At 42.7% G+C, this 16515-nt stretch overlaps 1 protein-coding gene across 1 annotated transcript in view; it reads left to right on the top strand.

The window, feature by feature from the left end:
- Nucleotides 1-308: 308 nt before the first annotated feature.
- LOC311105398 (mitogen-activated protein kinase-binding protein 1-like) overlaps nucleotides 309-16515 on the top strand; it is a 72872-nt gene continuing 56665 nt past the window's right edge. The window contains exons 1-4 of the mRNA XM_084147544.1: nucleotides 309-744; nucleotides 1701-1792; nucleotides 2434-2496; nucleotides 4074-4131. Of these exons, the coding sequence (XP_084003670.1) occupies nucleotides 595-744; nucleotides 1701-1792; nucleotides 2434-2496; nucleotides 4074-4131 (363 nt within the window). The 5' untranslated portion in view covers nucleotides 309-594. The remainder of the gene's footprint in view (nucleotides 745-1700; nucleotides 1793-2433; nucleotides 2497-4073; nucleotides 4132-16515) is intronic.

The raw sequence follows: 16515 nt of genomic DNA on the forward strand, positions 1-16515 counted from the left end.
TAATTTATTCATAATATTTTAAACATTCAGTTAGTTAATTATGATAATCCTGTTTTACGTCGCTTCGAAAAAAAAAAAAAAATGACGCTCCCAAACCAATCGTCACTGCCACGGAGGACCAATCACAGGAGAGAGTCATGGTCGGTTCTGCGCAGCGTCAGCGCAATCAGAGAAGCCGGTGTATGTTTGAATCTGCGTCCCGCGTTTCAGCGCAACGACGCTGAAGGAAAGTGTCAGGTTTCATCTCTTGACTTTCCGTACTTTTCGAAGTGTTTCTAAACAGTGGAAGCTAGAAGGAAGACACCAACCGTCTATCCGCTTGACGCTAGCTATTTTATCACAAATGTTTTTTTTTAACGTATTGGAATCATCTCTGCGAATATTACTGTCAAACAACAGACAAGACTGACGTTAATTTAATATTGCTAACCAAAAAAACTAGTTTTGTTGCATGCTGTACGGATGAGGATCTAATACTGGCGAGCAACTTCGGCTAATGTTAGCCACAAACGCGATCATCATTTGAGACTTATCAGCCAGGGAAGTAGCTAGGTAGCCAGCTTGTTGGCTAAATATTGAATAATTTCTGTGACTATGGCGGAGGGAGCGGTCTATGGCGGGGGGGTAAATTCATTTACCTCCAGGGTTACAAAAAGGGTTAGCAATGTGAATGCTGCCCCTGCAGCCGCAAACATGCGACGGAAAAGTCGACAACAAAGTCAAAGGCGGACCACTCACAACCGGGTATGTTTATTGTCATTTCTTCTAGCTATCTAAATTGGCTAGCTAACTTCTACTCTGTAACATTGGTGCCACTTGTAGCTGGATTTTCTTGCCTTGTCTTTTGGCTGGCTTCTTCACATGCCAAACATTCAACTAACTTAGCCAGCCAGCATGGCATCAATCAGCTGGTTGTTGTCAGCTAGGAGGAGGTAGCGAAGACAGTGTTCACTATCGTGCAATATTAGCTAGTAACTGTAAAGAAGCAGCCCATATGTTAGTACTATATATGGTAGCCAATTATTAGACCTTTTCAAACGATTGTATTGAAAACTTTCTTGGGCACTGCTCGGCGATGCAGCACGTTTTCCCGAGTTGGAAGGTATCCATAATAGATAGACGGTTCTACCCTTTCCATCAGAACCGTCTGCCGATTACGGAAACCACCTTCCAACTCGGGAAATCGTGCTGATTAAATCTGTACAGTCGTTAACCGAATACCAATCTACCTTGCCTGGAAACCCGACGTTGAATTTCACTGAATTCTACGTCGGGCATAAATTAGCGTTTGAATCAGGAAAGTTTCCTCAAGACCTCTACAAGCCAGAATGTTTAATAGAGATTATATTTTAAAAATAATTTACCTGTTGTCGGTGCTGGTTGGTCCTTTTGGCGGTAGAAATGTGAGACAATATATCCACAGGAAAGTAGAAGTACATCAACTTTTCAGTGCCTATAGTGCCTTCAGATTTCTATCACCCGAAGCATGCACACAATATAAAATACATGCATGAGACATATGCATGCTGGATGGAACTTTATAGTTATAACTGTACTTTCTGTTATAACTGTAAGTAGGGCTATATAGAGAGCTAACCACATGTCGCATATGGTCCTAACCCACCCATGTAGCTAGTCCATTATTAGAGTGGCATTGTATTGTGCATCATGTCAGTGAGTGTTGCCCATTTGTGTGCCAGGTGGTTCTGGAGCGAGTCCTGGGCATCACCACCTCAAACAGCAGTGGGCTGGCCTGTGACCCCAACACCGGCCTGGTGGCCTACCCTGCAGGGTAAGACTTACTAACCTGTCACTGGCTTCAATTGAGAAATTCAAGGTGTTTTGGCAATTCAAAGAGTTGGTCTGATGGTTCACTCTGATGTCATCGGCCTTCACTCTGATGTCATCGGCCTCCCCCTTGTTTGTGGGAACAATAGAGGAGAAATTGAGGACAAAAGAGGAAAGGTCCCCCCCCACTTGTGCCATGTCAGAGGACTCCTGGACCACCTATTGAGATGTGCCTTTTGTTAAGTAAATCAGGTGATAAATGAGGTTCTAGGGAGTCTGGAGTGGGTCTTTAACCCTAACCCCCCAAGACTGACATCTAACTAACCTGTTACTAAAGGGATATCCAGGCTCTGGAGACCCATGGGGCGGCATCATCCAGGGTAGGGGAGGGAATGGCCGGCAGGGATGTAGCTCAGTTGGTAGAGCATGGCGTTTGCAACGCCAGGGTTGTGGGTTCGATTCCCACGGGGGGGGGGGGGGGGGGGGGCAGTATGAAAAAAAAGAATGTATGCACTCACTAACTGTAAGTCGCTCTGGATAAGAGCATCTGCTAAATGACTAAAATGTAAATGTTGAATAGGCTACATTATGTAAATACTAATGTTATAGCAGCTAGTCATCTTATGCAGTTTGTTTGTGTTCCAGGTGTGTTGTTGTGATCCTACACCCAAAGAAAAACAGACAGACCCACATCCTCAATACTTCAAGGTGAAATATTGACCTGTGTTATCATTCTCCTTCTCTCTGGGGGGGGGGGGGGAAGTCATATTAGTCAACTCCTGATAAGTACACGTTGGATAACTCCTGATAAGTACACGTTGGATAACTCCTGATAAGTACACGTTGGATAACTCCTGATAAGTACACGTTGGATAACTCCTGATAAGTACACGTTGGATAACTCCTGATAAGTACACGTTGGATAACTCCTGATAAGTACTCGTTGGATAACTCCTGATAAGTACACGTTGGATAACTCCTGATAAGTACACGTTGGATAACTCCTGATAAGTACACGTTGGATAACTCCTGATAAGTACACGTTGGATAACTCCTGATAAGTACACGTTGGATAACTCCTGATAAGTACACGTTGGATAACTCCTGATAAGTACTCGTTGGATAACTCCTGATAAGTACACGTTGGATAACTCCTGATAAGTACACGTTGGATAACTCCTGATAAGTACTCGTTGGATAACTCCTGATAAGTACACGTTGGATAACTCCTGATAAGTACACGTTGGATAACTCCTGATAAGTACACGTTGGATAACTCCTGATAAGTACACGTTGGATAACTCCTGATAAGTACACGTTGGATAACTCCTGATAAGTACTCGTTGGATAACTCCTGATAAGTACACGTTGGATAACTCCTGATAAGTACTCGTTGGATAACTCCTGATAAGTACACGTTGGATTTGTCCTAGCCTTGTGTCGTGCACACATTCTGCAACTTCCACAATCCATCACGTAGATCGAGTCCTCTGTACTCAGGAGGGGATTGCTCCGTCTCTTCATGGTGACTCCAGACAGACTTGGTAGACAGAGACCGAGTAATACATAATGGGGCTGGGCAATATGGCCAAAATATCATATCACTATATTTGATAGGTATTTTAAGTTTTTGAATAGTTAAAAGTTATACAGTATGTTTTATATATTTAGTGCGTGACTTTAGACCTGCATCAAATTAATTCTAAGATATTTTAAATGGGCTTCCTCCATTCTGATGGTTGTATGCTCAGCCAAACTAGGACAAAACTGACAGTCCAATTTGTAGAACTTTTCATTTCATTTAGCACTATCAAAATATTGTTATAGACGGGTATTGTAAAAACCCATACCGGTATGTGGATCCATACTAGTCCTACACGTTGTTGGACGGTACAGTGGTCTCTCTGTTACTGTTCCGCAGCCTGGAACATGCCTGGAACATGCCTGGAACATGCCTGGAACATGCTGCGTTCTGTTGTTGATGCTATGTAGCTACAGTGTATGTGAGGTGGGAGTAGTGAAGTTAAAAATATCACATTATAGCTACGTTCAGACTAACAGAACTTTCACTGTTCTCCAGGAGGTCATAAAACAGTTAAAGTACTTAGCTTACATGCATGTGTCAGGGGGTAACTCGGAGTTAAAATGTCTGAACCTTTTTAAACTTGAGTTTAAATCCCTATTGGATTGCTGCCGAGTAAAATGTTCTCCCTAATGTAAATGTCAGCCCAGCCTCAGCCCTCTCCTCTCTCTCATTAATTCTCTTGTCTGTTTGTGTTTCCCAGAAAAACCTTCACCGCCTTGGCCTTCTCGCAGGATGGAAAGTATTTGGTCACTGGTGAGGTAAGTGTTTGGAAATGTTCAGGAAGAAAAAAAAATGTTGGTTGGTGTGTATATGCACTTTGCTGTATTTGTATAACAGTCAGTGAGACGATGGACTAACGTGTGTTCTAATTGGTTGATGGTTATATAAAAGCTGTTGTGCTTCTGGAGACCAGGTCATGCTGTAAATTCGACTTGTTGTCACAGTAACTGATATATACGAGCCCTCGGTGGTCCGTGGTTGTCTGCTCTCTGTCTGACTGTACTGTTGCCAGTGGTGATAGGGGGTGTAGCCTACAGTTGTTATGACCTGTAGGCTTCTTCCACAGTTCTTAAAGGAACCATGTTAATATGTGACCTGTTCTTAAAGGAACCCTAGTAATATTGGACAGTTCTTAAAGGAACCATGTTAATATGTGACCTGTTCTTAAAGGAACCCTAGTAATATTGGACAGTTCTTAAAGGAACCATGTTAATATGTGACCTGTTCTTAAAGGAACCCTAGTAATATTGGACAGTTCTTAAAGGAACCATGTTAATATGTGACCTGTTCTTAAAGTAACCCTAGTAATATTGGACAGTTCTTAAAGGAACCATGTTAATATGTGACCTGTTCTTAAAGTAACCCTAGTAATATTGGACAGTTCTTAAAGGAACCATGTTAATATGTGACCTGTTCTTAAAGTAACCCTAGTAATATTGGACAGTTCTTAAAGGAACCATGTTAATATGTGACCTGTTCTTAAAGTAACCCTAGTAATATTGGACAGTTCTTAAAGGAACCATGTTAATATGTGACCTGTTCTTAAAGTAACCCTAGTAATATTGGACAGTTCTTAAAGGAACCATGTTAATATGTGACCTGTTCTTAAAGTAACCCTAGTAATATTGGACAGTTCTTAAAGGAACCATGTTAATATGTGACCTGTTCTTAAAGGAACCCTAGTAATATTGGACAGTTCTTAAAGGAACCATGTTAATATGTGACCTGTTCTTAAAGGAACCCTAGTAATATTGGACAGTTCTTAAAGGAACCATGTTAATATGTGACCTGTTCTTAAAGGAACCCTAGTAATATTGGACAGTTCTTAAAGGAACCATGTTAATATGTGACCTGTTCTTAAAGTAACCCTAGTAATATTGGACAGTTCTTAAAGGAACCATGTTAATATGTGACCTGTTCTTAAAGTAACCCTAGTAATATTGGACAGTTCTTAAAGGAACCATGTTAATATGTGACCTGTTCTTAAAGTAACCCTAGTAATATTGGACAGTTCTTAAAGGAACCATGTTAATATGTGACCTGTTCTTAAAGTAACCCTAGTAATATTGGACAGTTCTTAAAGGAACCATGTTAATATGTGACCTGTTCTTAAAGGAACCCTAGTAATATTGGACAGTTCTTAAAGGAACCATGTTAATATGTGACCTGTTCTTAAAGTAACCCTAGTAATATTGGACAGTTCTTAAAGGAACCATGTTAATATGTGACCTGTTCTTAAAGTAACCCTAGTAATATTGGACAGTTCTTAAAGGAACCATGTTAATATGTGACCTGTTCTTAAAGTAACCCTAGTAATATTGGACAGTTCTTAAAGGAACCATGTTAATATGTGACCTGTTCTTAAAGGAACCCTAGTAATATTGGACAGTTCTTAAAGGAACCATGTTAATATGTGACCTGTTCTTAAAGGAACCCTAGTAATATTGGACAGTTCTTAAAGGAACCATGTTAATATGTGACCTGTTCTTAAAGGAACCATGTTAATATGTGACCTGTTCTTAAAGTAACCCTAGTAATATTGGACAGTTCTTAAAGTGGAGCTGACAGCGTTTTAACTACTTTGCAGATATGAACCAAACAGACAATCATACAAGTACAAAATATCGAATTCCCAGTTTCTGCTGCAGTACCAACTTCATAAGAGGTTTTATATAAATAGGTTCTATTTGACTCAACATTCCATGATGTACACTAAGGTGTTGTTGGCAGAATAGATGGATGCAGTTCAATGCATGATTAATATAATTCACCAATACGTTTCTTGGTAGTCCAAACGATATTGCTATCAGGTTGTAAATCACAATGACTCAATATTCTGGACATAAACAGATGAAAGTAACTAAGACTGGTGACGTCAATACAATCAGACTGATCACAGGTCAGTCATAACACCTAAGGCACTGCATCTCAGTGCTCGAGGCGTCACTACAGACCGAGTGGCGCAGCGGTCTAAGGCACTGCATCTCAGTGCTCGAGGCGTCACTACAGACCCCCCTGGTTCGATTCCAGGCTGTATCACAACCGGCCGTGATTGGGAGTCCCATAGGGCGGCGCACAATTGGCCCAGCGTCGTCCGGGTTTGGCCGGTGTAGGCCGTCATTGTAAATAAGAATTTGTTCTTAACTGACTTGCCTAGTTAATAAAGGTTAAATAAAAAAATAGGCTAGCAGATCTATTTATGTAGCAAGCTAAAAACACGGATCCTAACGTTAGCTATCTAGCTGCTAGGAGGATGTCATGTCATTGGAGGAGTGGGTGAGTGACTGACTTTTTCCCCTCATATCTTTTCCGGTGGCTATTCACAGCTAGAGACGCAGGTGTCATATGGTTAGCTAGCAAGAACTTCCAGTTAGCTTATCTCTTGCGTTCGCAAATGTACTCTGGCTATCTACTCCCGATTTCAGAGCACTCTCATCTGAGTGTGCCAGAGCGCAGAATAACTGATGAATTTGCGAACGCGGAACACTGGCTGAATATGACCGGTGTCAGTAAACGTAGGCAAAAAAAAGTAATACTTAGTCATCAACGCTCTAGATAACATGAAAACAGCCTAGCTAACCAGCTCTGCTAGGGCGAGTAAAATGGTCAGAGTGAAGTGTTCTCTCATTTGTGTCAGGAAGTAGCTAGCTAGCAGACTTTAGCCAGTTAGCTTGGGTGCTTGGTTGCAGGCAAGCTGCAGAAGGACGAGGAGGCAACAATCCATCATGTATGACATTCCTGGGAGTGTGTAAACTTACATTTTGTGTTACCATATCATTTTTGTATGTTCTCTATAGTTATGTGCTTGAAAATGTGTCAATTGACCAATTCGGCACATTTGGGCAGTCTATCACAGTGCCATCCGTTTTGTCTCCAAAGCCCCATTAACTACCCACCATTGTGACCTGTACGCTCTCGTTGGCTGGCCCTCACTACATATTCGTCGCCAAACCCACTGGCTCCAGGCCATCTATAAATCACTGCAAGGCAAATCCCCGCCTTATCTTAGCTCATTGGTCACCATAGCAACACCCACCTGTAGGATGCGCTCCAGCAGGTATATCTCACTGGTCATCCCCAAAGCCAACACCTCCTTTGGCTGCCATTCCTTCCATTTCTCTGCTGCCAATGACTGGAACGAACTGCAAAAATCTCTGAAGCTGGAGACTTATCTCCCTCACTAACTTTAAGCATCAGTTGTCAGAGCAGCTTACCGATCACTGCACCTGTACACAGCCCATCTGTAATTAGCCCACCCAACTACCTCATCCCCATATTGTTATTTATTTTGCTCATTTCCACCCCAGTATCTCTATTTGCACATCATCTTCTGCACATCTATCACTCCAGTGTTTAATACTAAATTGTAATTATTTTGCACTATGGCCTATTTATTGCCTTACCTCCATAATTTACTACATTTGCACACACTGTATATACAGTGAGGGAAAAAAGTATTTGATCCCCTGCTGATTTTGTACGTTTGCCCACTGACAAAGACATGATCAGTCTATAATTTTAATGGTAGGTTTATTTGAACAGTGAGAGACAGAATAACAACCAAAAAATCCAGAAAAACGTATGTCAAAATTTTTAGAAATTGATTTGCATTTTAATGAGGGAAATAAGTATTTGACCCCTCTGCAAAACATTACTTAGTACTTGGTGGCAAAACCCTTGTTGGCAATCACAGAGGTCAGACGTTTCTTGTAGTTGGCCACCAGGTTTGCACACATCTCAGGAGGGATTTTGTCCCACTCCTCTTTGCAGATCTTCTCCAAGTCATTAAGGTTTCGAGGCTGACGTTTGGCAACTCAAACCTTCAGCTCCCTCCACAGATTTTCTATGGGATTAAGGTCTGGAGACTGGCTAGGCCACTCCAGGACCTTAATGTGCTTCTTCTTGAGCCACTCCTTTGTTGCCTTGGCCGTGTGTTTTGGGTCATTGTCATGCTGGAATACCCCATCCACGACCCATTTTCAATGCCCTGGCTGAGGGAAGGAGGTTCTCACCCAAGATTTGACGGTACATGGCCCCTTCCATCGTCCCTTTGATGCGGTGAAGTTGTCCTGTCCCCTTAGCAGAAAAACACCCCCAAAGCATAATGTTTCCACCTCCATGTTTGACGGTGGGGATGGTGTTCTTGGGGTCATAGGCAGCATTCCTCCTCCTCCAAATACGGCGAGTTGAGTTGATGCCAAAGAGCTCGATATTGGTCTCATCTGACCACAACACTTTCACCCAGTTCTCCTCTGAATCATTCAGATGTTCATTGGCAAACTTCAGACGGGCCTGTATATATGTGCTTTCTTGAGCAGGGGGACCTTGCGGGCGCTGCAGGATTTCAGTCCTTCACGACGTAGTGTGTTACCAATTGTTTTCTTGGTGACTATGGTCCTAGCTGCCTTGAGATCATTGACAAGATCCTCCTGTGTAGTTCTGGGCTGATTCCTCACCGTTCTCGTGATCATAGCAACTCCACGAGGTGAGATCTTGCATGGAGCCCCAGGCCGAGGGAGATTGACAGTTCTTTTGGGTTTCTTCCATTTGTGAATAATCGCACCAACTGTTGTCACCTTCTCACCAAGCTGCTTGGCGATGGTCTTGTAGCCCATTCCAGCCTTGTGTAGGTCTACAATCTTGTCCCTGAAATCCTTGGAGAGCTTTTTGGTCTTGGCCATGGTGGAGAGTTTGGAATCGGATTGATTGATTGCTTCTGTGGACAGGTGTCTTTTATACAGGTAACAAATTTAGATTAGGAGCACTCCCTTTAAGAGTGTGCTCCTAATCTCAGCTCGTTACCTGTATAAAAGACACCTGGGAGCCAGATATCTTTCTGATTGAGAGGGGGTCAAATACTTATTTCCCTAATTAAAATGCAAATCAATTTATAACATTTTTTACATGCGTTTTTCTTGATTTTTTTGTTGTTATTCTGTCTCTCACTGTTCAAATAAACCTACCATTAAAATTATAGACGGATCATTTCTTTCTCAGTGGGCAAACGTACAAAATCAGCAGGGGATCAAATACTTTTTTCCCTCACTGTAGATTTTCTATTGTGTTTTGACTGTACATTTTGTTTAGTGTTTAACCCCTCTGTGTCCAAGGACTGAACCTTTTGAATATTATTTTCGGGGCGCCTCAAGTAAAAAAATTTACAACGTTTATTTCTGATAAAATTAGTTCATTGCATCCGCCATGGAGCCCAGTTTCATAATATTACCTTCTATCCCTGGTTATGAAGTAATCGCGAAAAAACAGGCCTTATGTTTGGGCATTTTTCACCCTACCAGCTCCTATTAGTTCTATTGAGCTCCGTGACACCGACTCGCCTTCAGAACGTTCTATTCCCAGTCCATTGTTCTGCGTCACAATGCCAGCTTCACTATTGTTATCAATGAGACCTGCCTGCGTTAACCCTGTAGGTTTACCTCAGGTAACTTATTATTAACAAGGTTACGGCTACTTGGTGAGCGTTAACCCTGTAGGTTTACCTCAGGTAACTTATTATTAACAAAGTTACGGCTACTTGGTGAGCGTTAACCCTGTAGGTTTACCTCAGGTAACTTATTATTAACAAGGTTACGGTTACTTGGTGAGCGCGCTCAATGTTAACCTGAGTACATGTTGTGGTGAGCCACAGTCTAAGAGGTGTTGTCTGGCGCAAAGCCATCAAACGTTAAACATTTTCTGGTCATGGTTAAACATATTTGTTTTAAGAAAAACAAAACGCATGTCCCTGTCCTCTTTTTCAAGATGTGGCAGATTTAAACAGCCAGAGTACATTTTTTAAATTAAGAAATAACCATTTTTCTGATGACTTGTTGTTTCTAAATGGCTGCTGGGTAATTTGATATGCATCGAAATCTTTGTTCATAGGCATCAAATTGAGCGAATGCTGCGCAGGTTCACTGAGTTGCAAACCAAATGGGTATAATGGGGTGATTGTTGTCTAATCGGGTGGTCTAGCTAATGGATTTGTAGATCTGACGCAGTTGCTACCTCAGATTATGAGCCTAGCAAGTGTCATATAGCTCAGTTGGTACAGCATGGCGCTTGCAACGCCAGGGTTGTGGGTTCGTTTCCCACGGGGGGCCAGTATGAAAATGTATGCACTCACTAACTGTAAGTCGCTCTGGATAAGAGCGTCTGCTAAATATGTAAAATGTAAATGTAAATGTTTACCCCATATGTAACTCTGTAGTTTTTTATCGCACTGCTTTGCTTTATCTTGGCCAGGTCGCAGTTGTAAATGAGAACTTGTTCTCAACTGGCTTACTTGGTTAAATAAAGGTTAAATAAAATAAATAAATAAAATAAAAAATTTGCAATGCTTCACTGGATCAATCTGAAACTTAGCACACACACTGCTGCCATCTAGTGGCCAAAAACGAAATTGCGCCTAACCTGCAATATTATATTGTGGCCTTTCTCTTGCATTTCAAAGATGATGGAACGGAAACGAAACAAAAAAAATTGAAAACGCATGTTTCTTTTTGTTTGTATTATCTTTTACCAGATCTAATGTGTTTTATTCTCCAACATTAATTTCACATTTCCACAAACTTCAGTGTTTCCTTTCAAATGGTATTAAGAATATGCATATCCTTGCTTCAGGTCCTGAGCTACAGACAGTTAGATTTGGGTATGTCATTTTAGGCGAAAATTGAAAAAAAAGGGTCCGGTCCTGAAGAGGTTAATATCAGAGACGGTTCTTAAAGGAACTCTATTAATATCTGAGACGGTTCTTGAAGGACAACTCCGCCACTTAACATTTGGGTTGTTATTATGAAGTATTTAGTGATGTCCTACACAGTTTTAGTGTAATTTTATGATTTCATGTCTATTGACTGTTTACTTATGAGCAAAACCAGAGATTGCTTCTCTGTGACATTTTCAAGTAGGATCCTTGAGATAAAAAATAAATAATAATCTGATCATATTGGAACTCCCTGCTATACAGCGCATTCGGCAAGTATTCAGACCCCTTGACTTTTTCCACATTCTGTTTCGTTACAGCCTTATTCTAAAATGGAGTTGGAAAAAAAATGTCCTCATCAATCTACACACAATATCCTATAATGACTAAACGAAAACAGGTTTTTAGAAATATTAGCACATTTATTAAAAATAAAAAACAGATTTTTTTTATTTACATAAGTATTCAGACCCTTTGCTATGAGACTCGAAATTAAGCTCAGGTGCATCCTGTTTCCATTGATCATCCTTGAGATGTTTTTACAACTTGATTGGAGTCCACATGCGGTAAATTCAATTGATTAGACATGATTTGGAAAGGCACACACCTGTCTATATAAGGTCCCACAGTTGACAGTGCATGTCAAAGCAAAAACCAAGCCATGAGGTCGAAGGAATTGTTGTCCGTTGAGCTCCGAGACAGGATTGTGTCGAGGCACAGCTCTGGGCAAGGGTACCAAAACATTTCTGCAGCATTGAAGGTCCCCAAGAACACGGTGGCCTCCATCATTCTTAAATGGAAGACATTTGGAACCACCAAGACTCTTCCTAGAGCTGGCCGCCCGGCCAAACTGGGCAATTGGGGGAGAAGGGCCTTGGTCAGGGAGGTGACCAAGAACCCAATGGTCACTCTGAATGAGCTCCAGAGTTCCTCTATGGAGATGGGAGAACCTTCCAGAATGACAACCATCTCTGCAGCCCTCCACCAATCAGGCCTTTGTGGTAGAGTGGCCAGACGGAAGCCACTCCTCAGTAAAAGGCACATGACAGCCCACTTGGAGTTTGCCAAAAGGAACCTAAAGGACTCTCAGACGATGAGAAACAAGATTCTCTGGTCTGATGAAACCAAGATTGAACTCTTTGGTCTGAATGCCACCCATGGGGCGGCGTACAATTGGCCCAGCGTCGTCCAGGGTAGGGGAGGGAATGTTAGTCATTTAGCAGATGCTCTTATCCAGAGCGACTTACAGTTAGGGAGTTATTATTATTTTTTTTATACTGGCCCCCTGTGGGAATCGAACCCACAACCCTGGCGTTGCAAACGCCATGCTCTACCAACTGAGCTACATCCCAATACACACAAACAAGTAAGGAATGGAATTTAAGAATATATACATATATGGACAAGCAATGACAGAGCAGCCTAGACTAAGATACAGTAGAATATTATAGAATAGAATGCAGTATATACATATGAGATGAGTAGTCCAAGATATGTAAACATTATTAAAGTGACTAGTGTTCCATTTCTTAAAGTGGCCAGTGATTTCAATAGGCAGCATCTAATGTGCTAGTGATGGCTATTTAACAGTCTGATGGTCTTGAGATAGAAGCTGTTTTTCATTCTCTCGGTCCCAGCTTTGATGCACCTGTACTGAGCTCGCCTTCTGGATGATAGCGGGGTGAACAGGCAGTGGCTCGGGTGGTTGATGTCCTTGATGATCTTTTTGGCCTTCCTGTGACATTGGGTGCTGTATGTGTCTTGGAGGGCGGGTAGTTTGCCCCCGGTAATGCGTTTGGCAGACCGCACCACCCTTTGGAGAGCCCTGCGGTTGTGGGCGGTGCAGTTGCCGTACCAGGCGGTGATACAGCCCGACATGATGCTCTCAATTGTGCATCTGTAAAAGTTTGTGAGGGTTTTAGGTGCTAAGCCGAATTTCTTCAGCCTCCTGAGGTTGAAGAGGCTCTGTTGCACCTTCTTCACCACACTGTCTGCGTGGGTGGACCATTTCAGTTTGTTGGTGATGTGTACGCCAAGGAACTTGAAGCTTTCCACCTTCTCCACTGCGGTCCCGTCGATGTGGATAGGGGGGTGCACCCTCTGCTGTTTCCTGAAGTCCACGATCATCTCCTTTGTTTTGTTGATGTTGAGTGAGAGGTTATTTTCCTGGCACCACACTCCGAGAGCCCTCATCTCCTCCCTGTAGGCAGTCTCGTCATTGTTGGTAATCAAGCCTACTACTGTTGTGTCGTCTGCAAACTTGATGATTGAGTTGGAGGCGTGCTTGACCATGCAGTCATGGGTGAACAGGGAGTACAGGAGGGGGCTGAGCACGCACCCTTGTGGGGCCCCAGTGTTGAGGATCAGCGAAGTGGAGATGTTGTTTCCTACCTTGACGCGCATGCTCTGAGGACGCGGCTAGGGATGCCGTCTGGGCTGGCAGCCTTGCGGAGCTTAACATGCTTAAATGTCTTAATCACGTCAGCCATGGAGAAGGAGAGGCGACAGTCCTTGGTAGTGGGTCTCGTCAGTGGCACTGTGTTATCCTCAAAGCCGGCGAAGAAGGTGTTTAGCTTGTCTGGAAGCGAGACGTCGGTGTCGGCGACGTAGCTTGTTTTCCTTTTGTAGTCCGTGATTGTCTGTAGATCCTGCCACATATGTCTTGTGTCTGAGCCGTTGAATTGCGACTCCACTTTGTCTCTATATTGATGTTTTGCCAGTTTAATTGCCTTGCGGAGTGAGTAGCTACACTGTTTGTATTCTGCCATATTCCCAGTCACCTTGCCATGGTTGAATGCGGTGGTTCGCGCTTTCAGATTTGCGCGAATGCTGCCGTCTATCCACGGTTTCTGGTTAGGGTAGGTTTTAATAGTCACAGTGGGCACAACATCACCTATACACTTTCTGATAAACTCCGTCACCGTTTCATGTCTAAATTATTTTCGGAAGCTACCCGAAACACATCCCAGTCCGCATGAATAACACAATCTTGAAGCGTGTATTCTGATTGGTCAGACCAGCGTTGAATTGTCCTTAGCACGGTTACTTCCTGTTTGAGTTTCTGCCTTTAGGAAGGGAGAAGCAAAATGGAGTCGTGGTCAGATTTGCTGAAAGGAGGGCGGGGGAGGGCCTTATAACCATCCCGGAAGTTTGAATAGCAATGGTCGAGGATCTTGGCAGCGCGAGTACAACAGTCAATATGTTGATAGAACTTCGGCAGCCTAGTCCTCAAATTTGCTTTGTTAAAATCCCCGGCTACAATAAATACAGCCTCAGGATATGAGGTTTCCAGTTTGCATAAGGTCCAGTGAAGTTCTTTGAGGGCCGTCGTGGTATCTGCTTGAGGGGGGATATACAGTGGGGGGAAAAAAGTATTTAGTCAGCCACCAATTGTGCAAGTTCTCCCACTTAAAAAGATGAGAGGCCTGTAATTTTCATCATAGGTACACGTCAACTATGACAGACAAATTGAGGGAAAAAAATCCAGAAAATCACATTGTAGGATTTTTAATGAATTTATTTGCAAATTATGGTGGAAAATAAGTATTTGGTCACCTACAAACAAGCAAGATTTCTGGCTCTCACAGACCTGTAACTTCTTCTTTAAGAGGCTCCTCTGTCCTCCACTCGTTAAATGTATTAATGGCACCTGTTTGAACTTGTTATCAGTATAAAAGACACCTGTCCACAACCTCAAACAGTCACACTCCAAACTCCACTATGGCCAAGACCAAAGAGCTGTCAAAGGACACCAGAAACAAAATTCTAGACCTGCACCAGGCTGGGAAGACTGAATCTGCAATAGGTAAGCAGCTTGGTTTGAAGAAATCAACTGTGGGAGCAATTATTAGGAAATGGAAGACCTACAAGACCACTGATAAACTCCCTCGATCTGGGGCTCCACGCAAGATCTCACCCCGTGGGGTCAAAATGATCACAAGAACGGAACCACACGGGGGGGCCTAGTGAATGACCTGCAGAGAGCTGGGACCAAAGTAACAAAGCCTACCATCAGTAACACACTGCGCCGCCAGGGACTCAAATCCTGCAGTGCCAGACGTGTCCCCCTGCTTAAGCCAGTACATGTCCAGGCCCGTCTGAAGTTTGCTAGAGTGCATTTGGATGATCCAGGAGAGGATTGCGAGAATGTCAGATGAAACCAAAATAGAACTTTTTGGTAAAAACTCAACTTGTCGTGTTTGGAGGACAAAGAATGCTGAGTTGCATCCAAAGAACACCATACCTACTGTGAAGCATGGGGGTGGAAACATCATGCTTTGGGGCTGTTTCTCTGCAAAGGGACCAGGACGACTGATCCGTGCAAAAGAAAGAATGAGATTTTGAGTGAAAACCTCCTTCCATCAGCAAGGGCATTGAAGATGAAACGTGGCTGGGTCTTTCAGCATGACAATGATCCCAAACACACCGCCCGGGCAACGAAGGAGTGGCTTCGTAAGAAGCATTTCAAGTTCCTGGAGTGGCCTAGCCAGTCTCCAGATCTCAACCCCATAGAAAATCTTTGGAGGGAGTTGAAAGTCTGTGTTGCCCAGCGACAGCCCCAAAACATCACTGCTCTAGAGGAGATCTGCATGGAGGAATGGGCCAAAATACCAGCAACAGTGTGTGAAAACCTTGTGAAGACTTACAGAAAACGTTTGACCTGTGTCATTGCCAACAAAGGGTATATAACAAAGTATTGAGTAACTTTTGTTATTGACCAAATACTTATTTTCCACCATAATTTGCAAATAAATTCATTAAAAATCCTACAATGTGATTTTCTGGATTTTTTTTCTCATTTTGTCTGTCATAGTTGACGTGTACCTATGATGAAAATTACAGGCCTCTCTCATCTTTTTAATTGGGAGAACTTGCACAATCGGTGGCTGACTAAATACTTTTTTTCCCCACTGTACACGGCCGTGACTATAACCGAAGATAATTCTCTTGGGAGATAATGCGGTCGGCATTTGATTGTGAGATATTCTAGGTCAGGTGAACAGAAGGACTCAAGTTCTCAATTACACCACGAGTTGTTAATCATGAAACACACACCTCTGCCCTTCTGCCTCCTTGAAAGGGTTAAGGTTCGGGTTAGCGAAATTGCTCTCGAAACCTGCTATGTAAATCACTTTGTATCGAAGTGGTTTGAAAAGATTGTGTCCCGACTGAAGTTGCAGTTCCGGCAGCCATTGTGCCTTTTCCAAATAGCCTATATTTTCGTATTGAATAACTTGTAAACTTCATACTTTTTCTTAGTTCCAATAGGCCTCCAGTATTGGATAGTTGCTTGGACAGTCACCGAGGCTGTATTTGTCTTATCGTTGCAAACACTTTATTTCAGATGCAGCCGGTTTAGTTACTTAGCTAGCTAGCATTGCTAATGTTATCACCAAAGATGTTATTGTTGCAAACACTATTTTGGATGTAACGTTAGCAG

Source organism: Coregonus lavaretus, assembly GCF_964263955.1.
Source record: "Coregonus lavaretus genome assembly, chromosome: 30".
Classification (NCBI taxonomy): Eukaryota; Metazoa; Chordata; class Actinopteri; order Salmoniformes; family Salmonidae; genus Coregonus; species Coregonus lavaretus.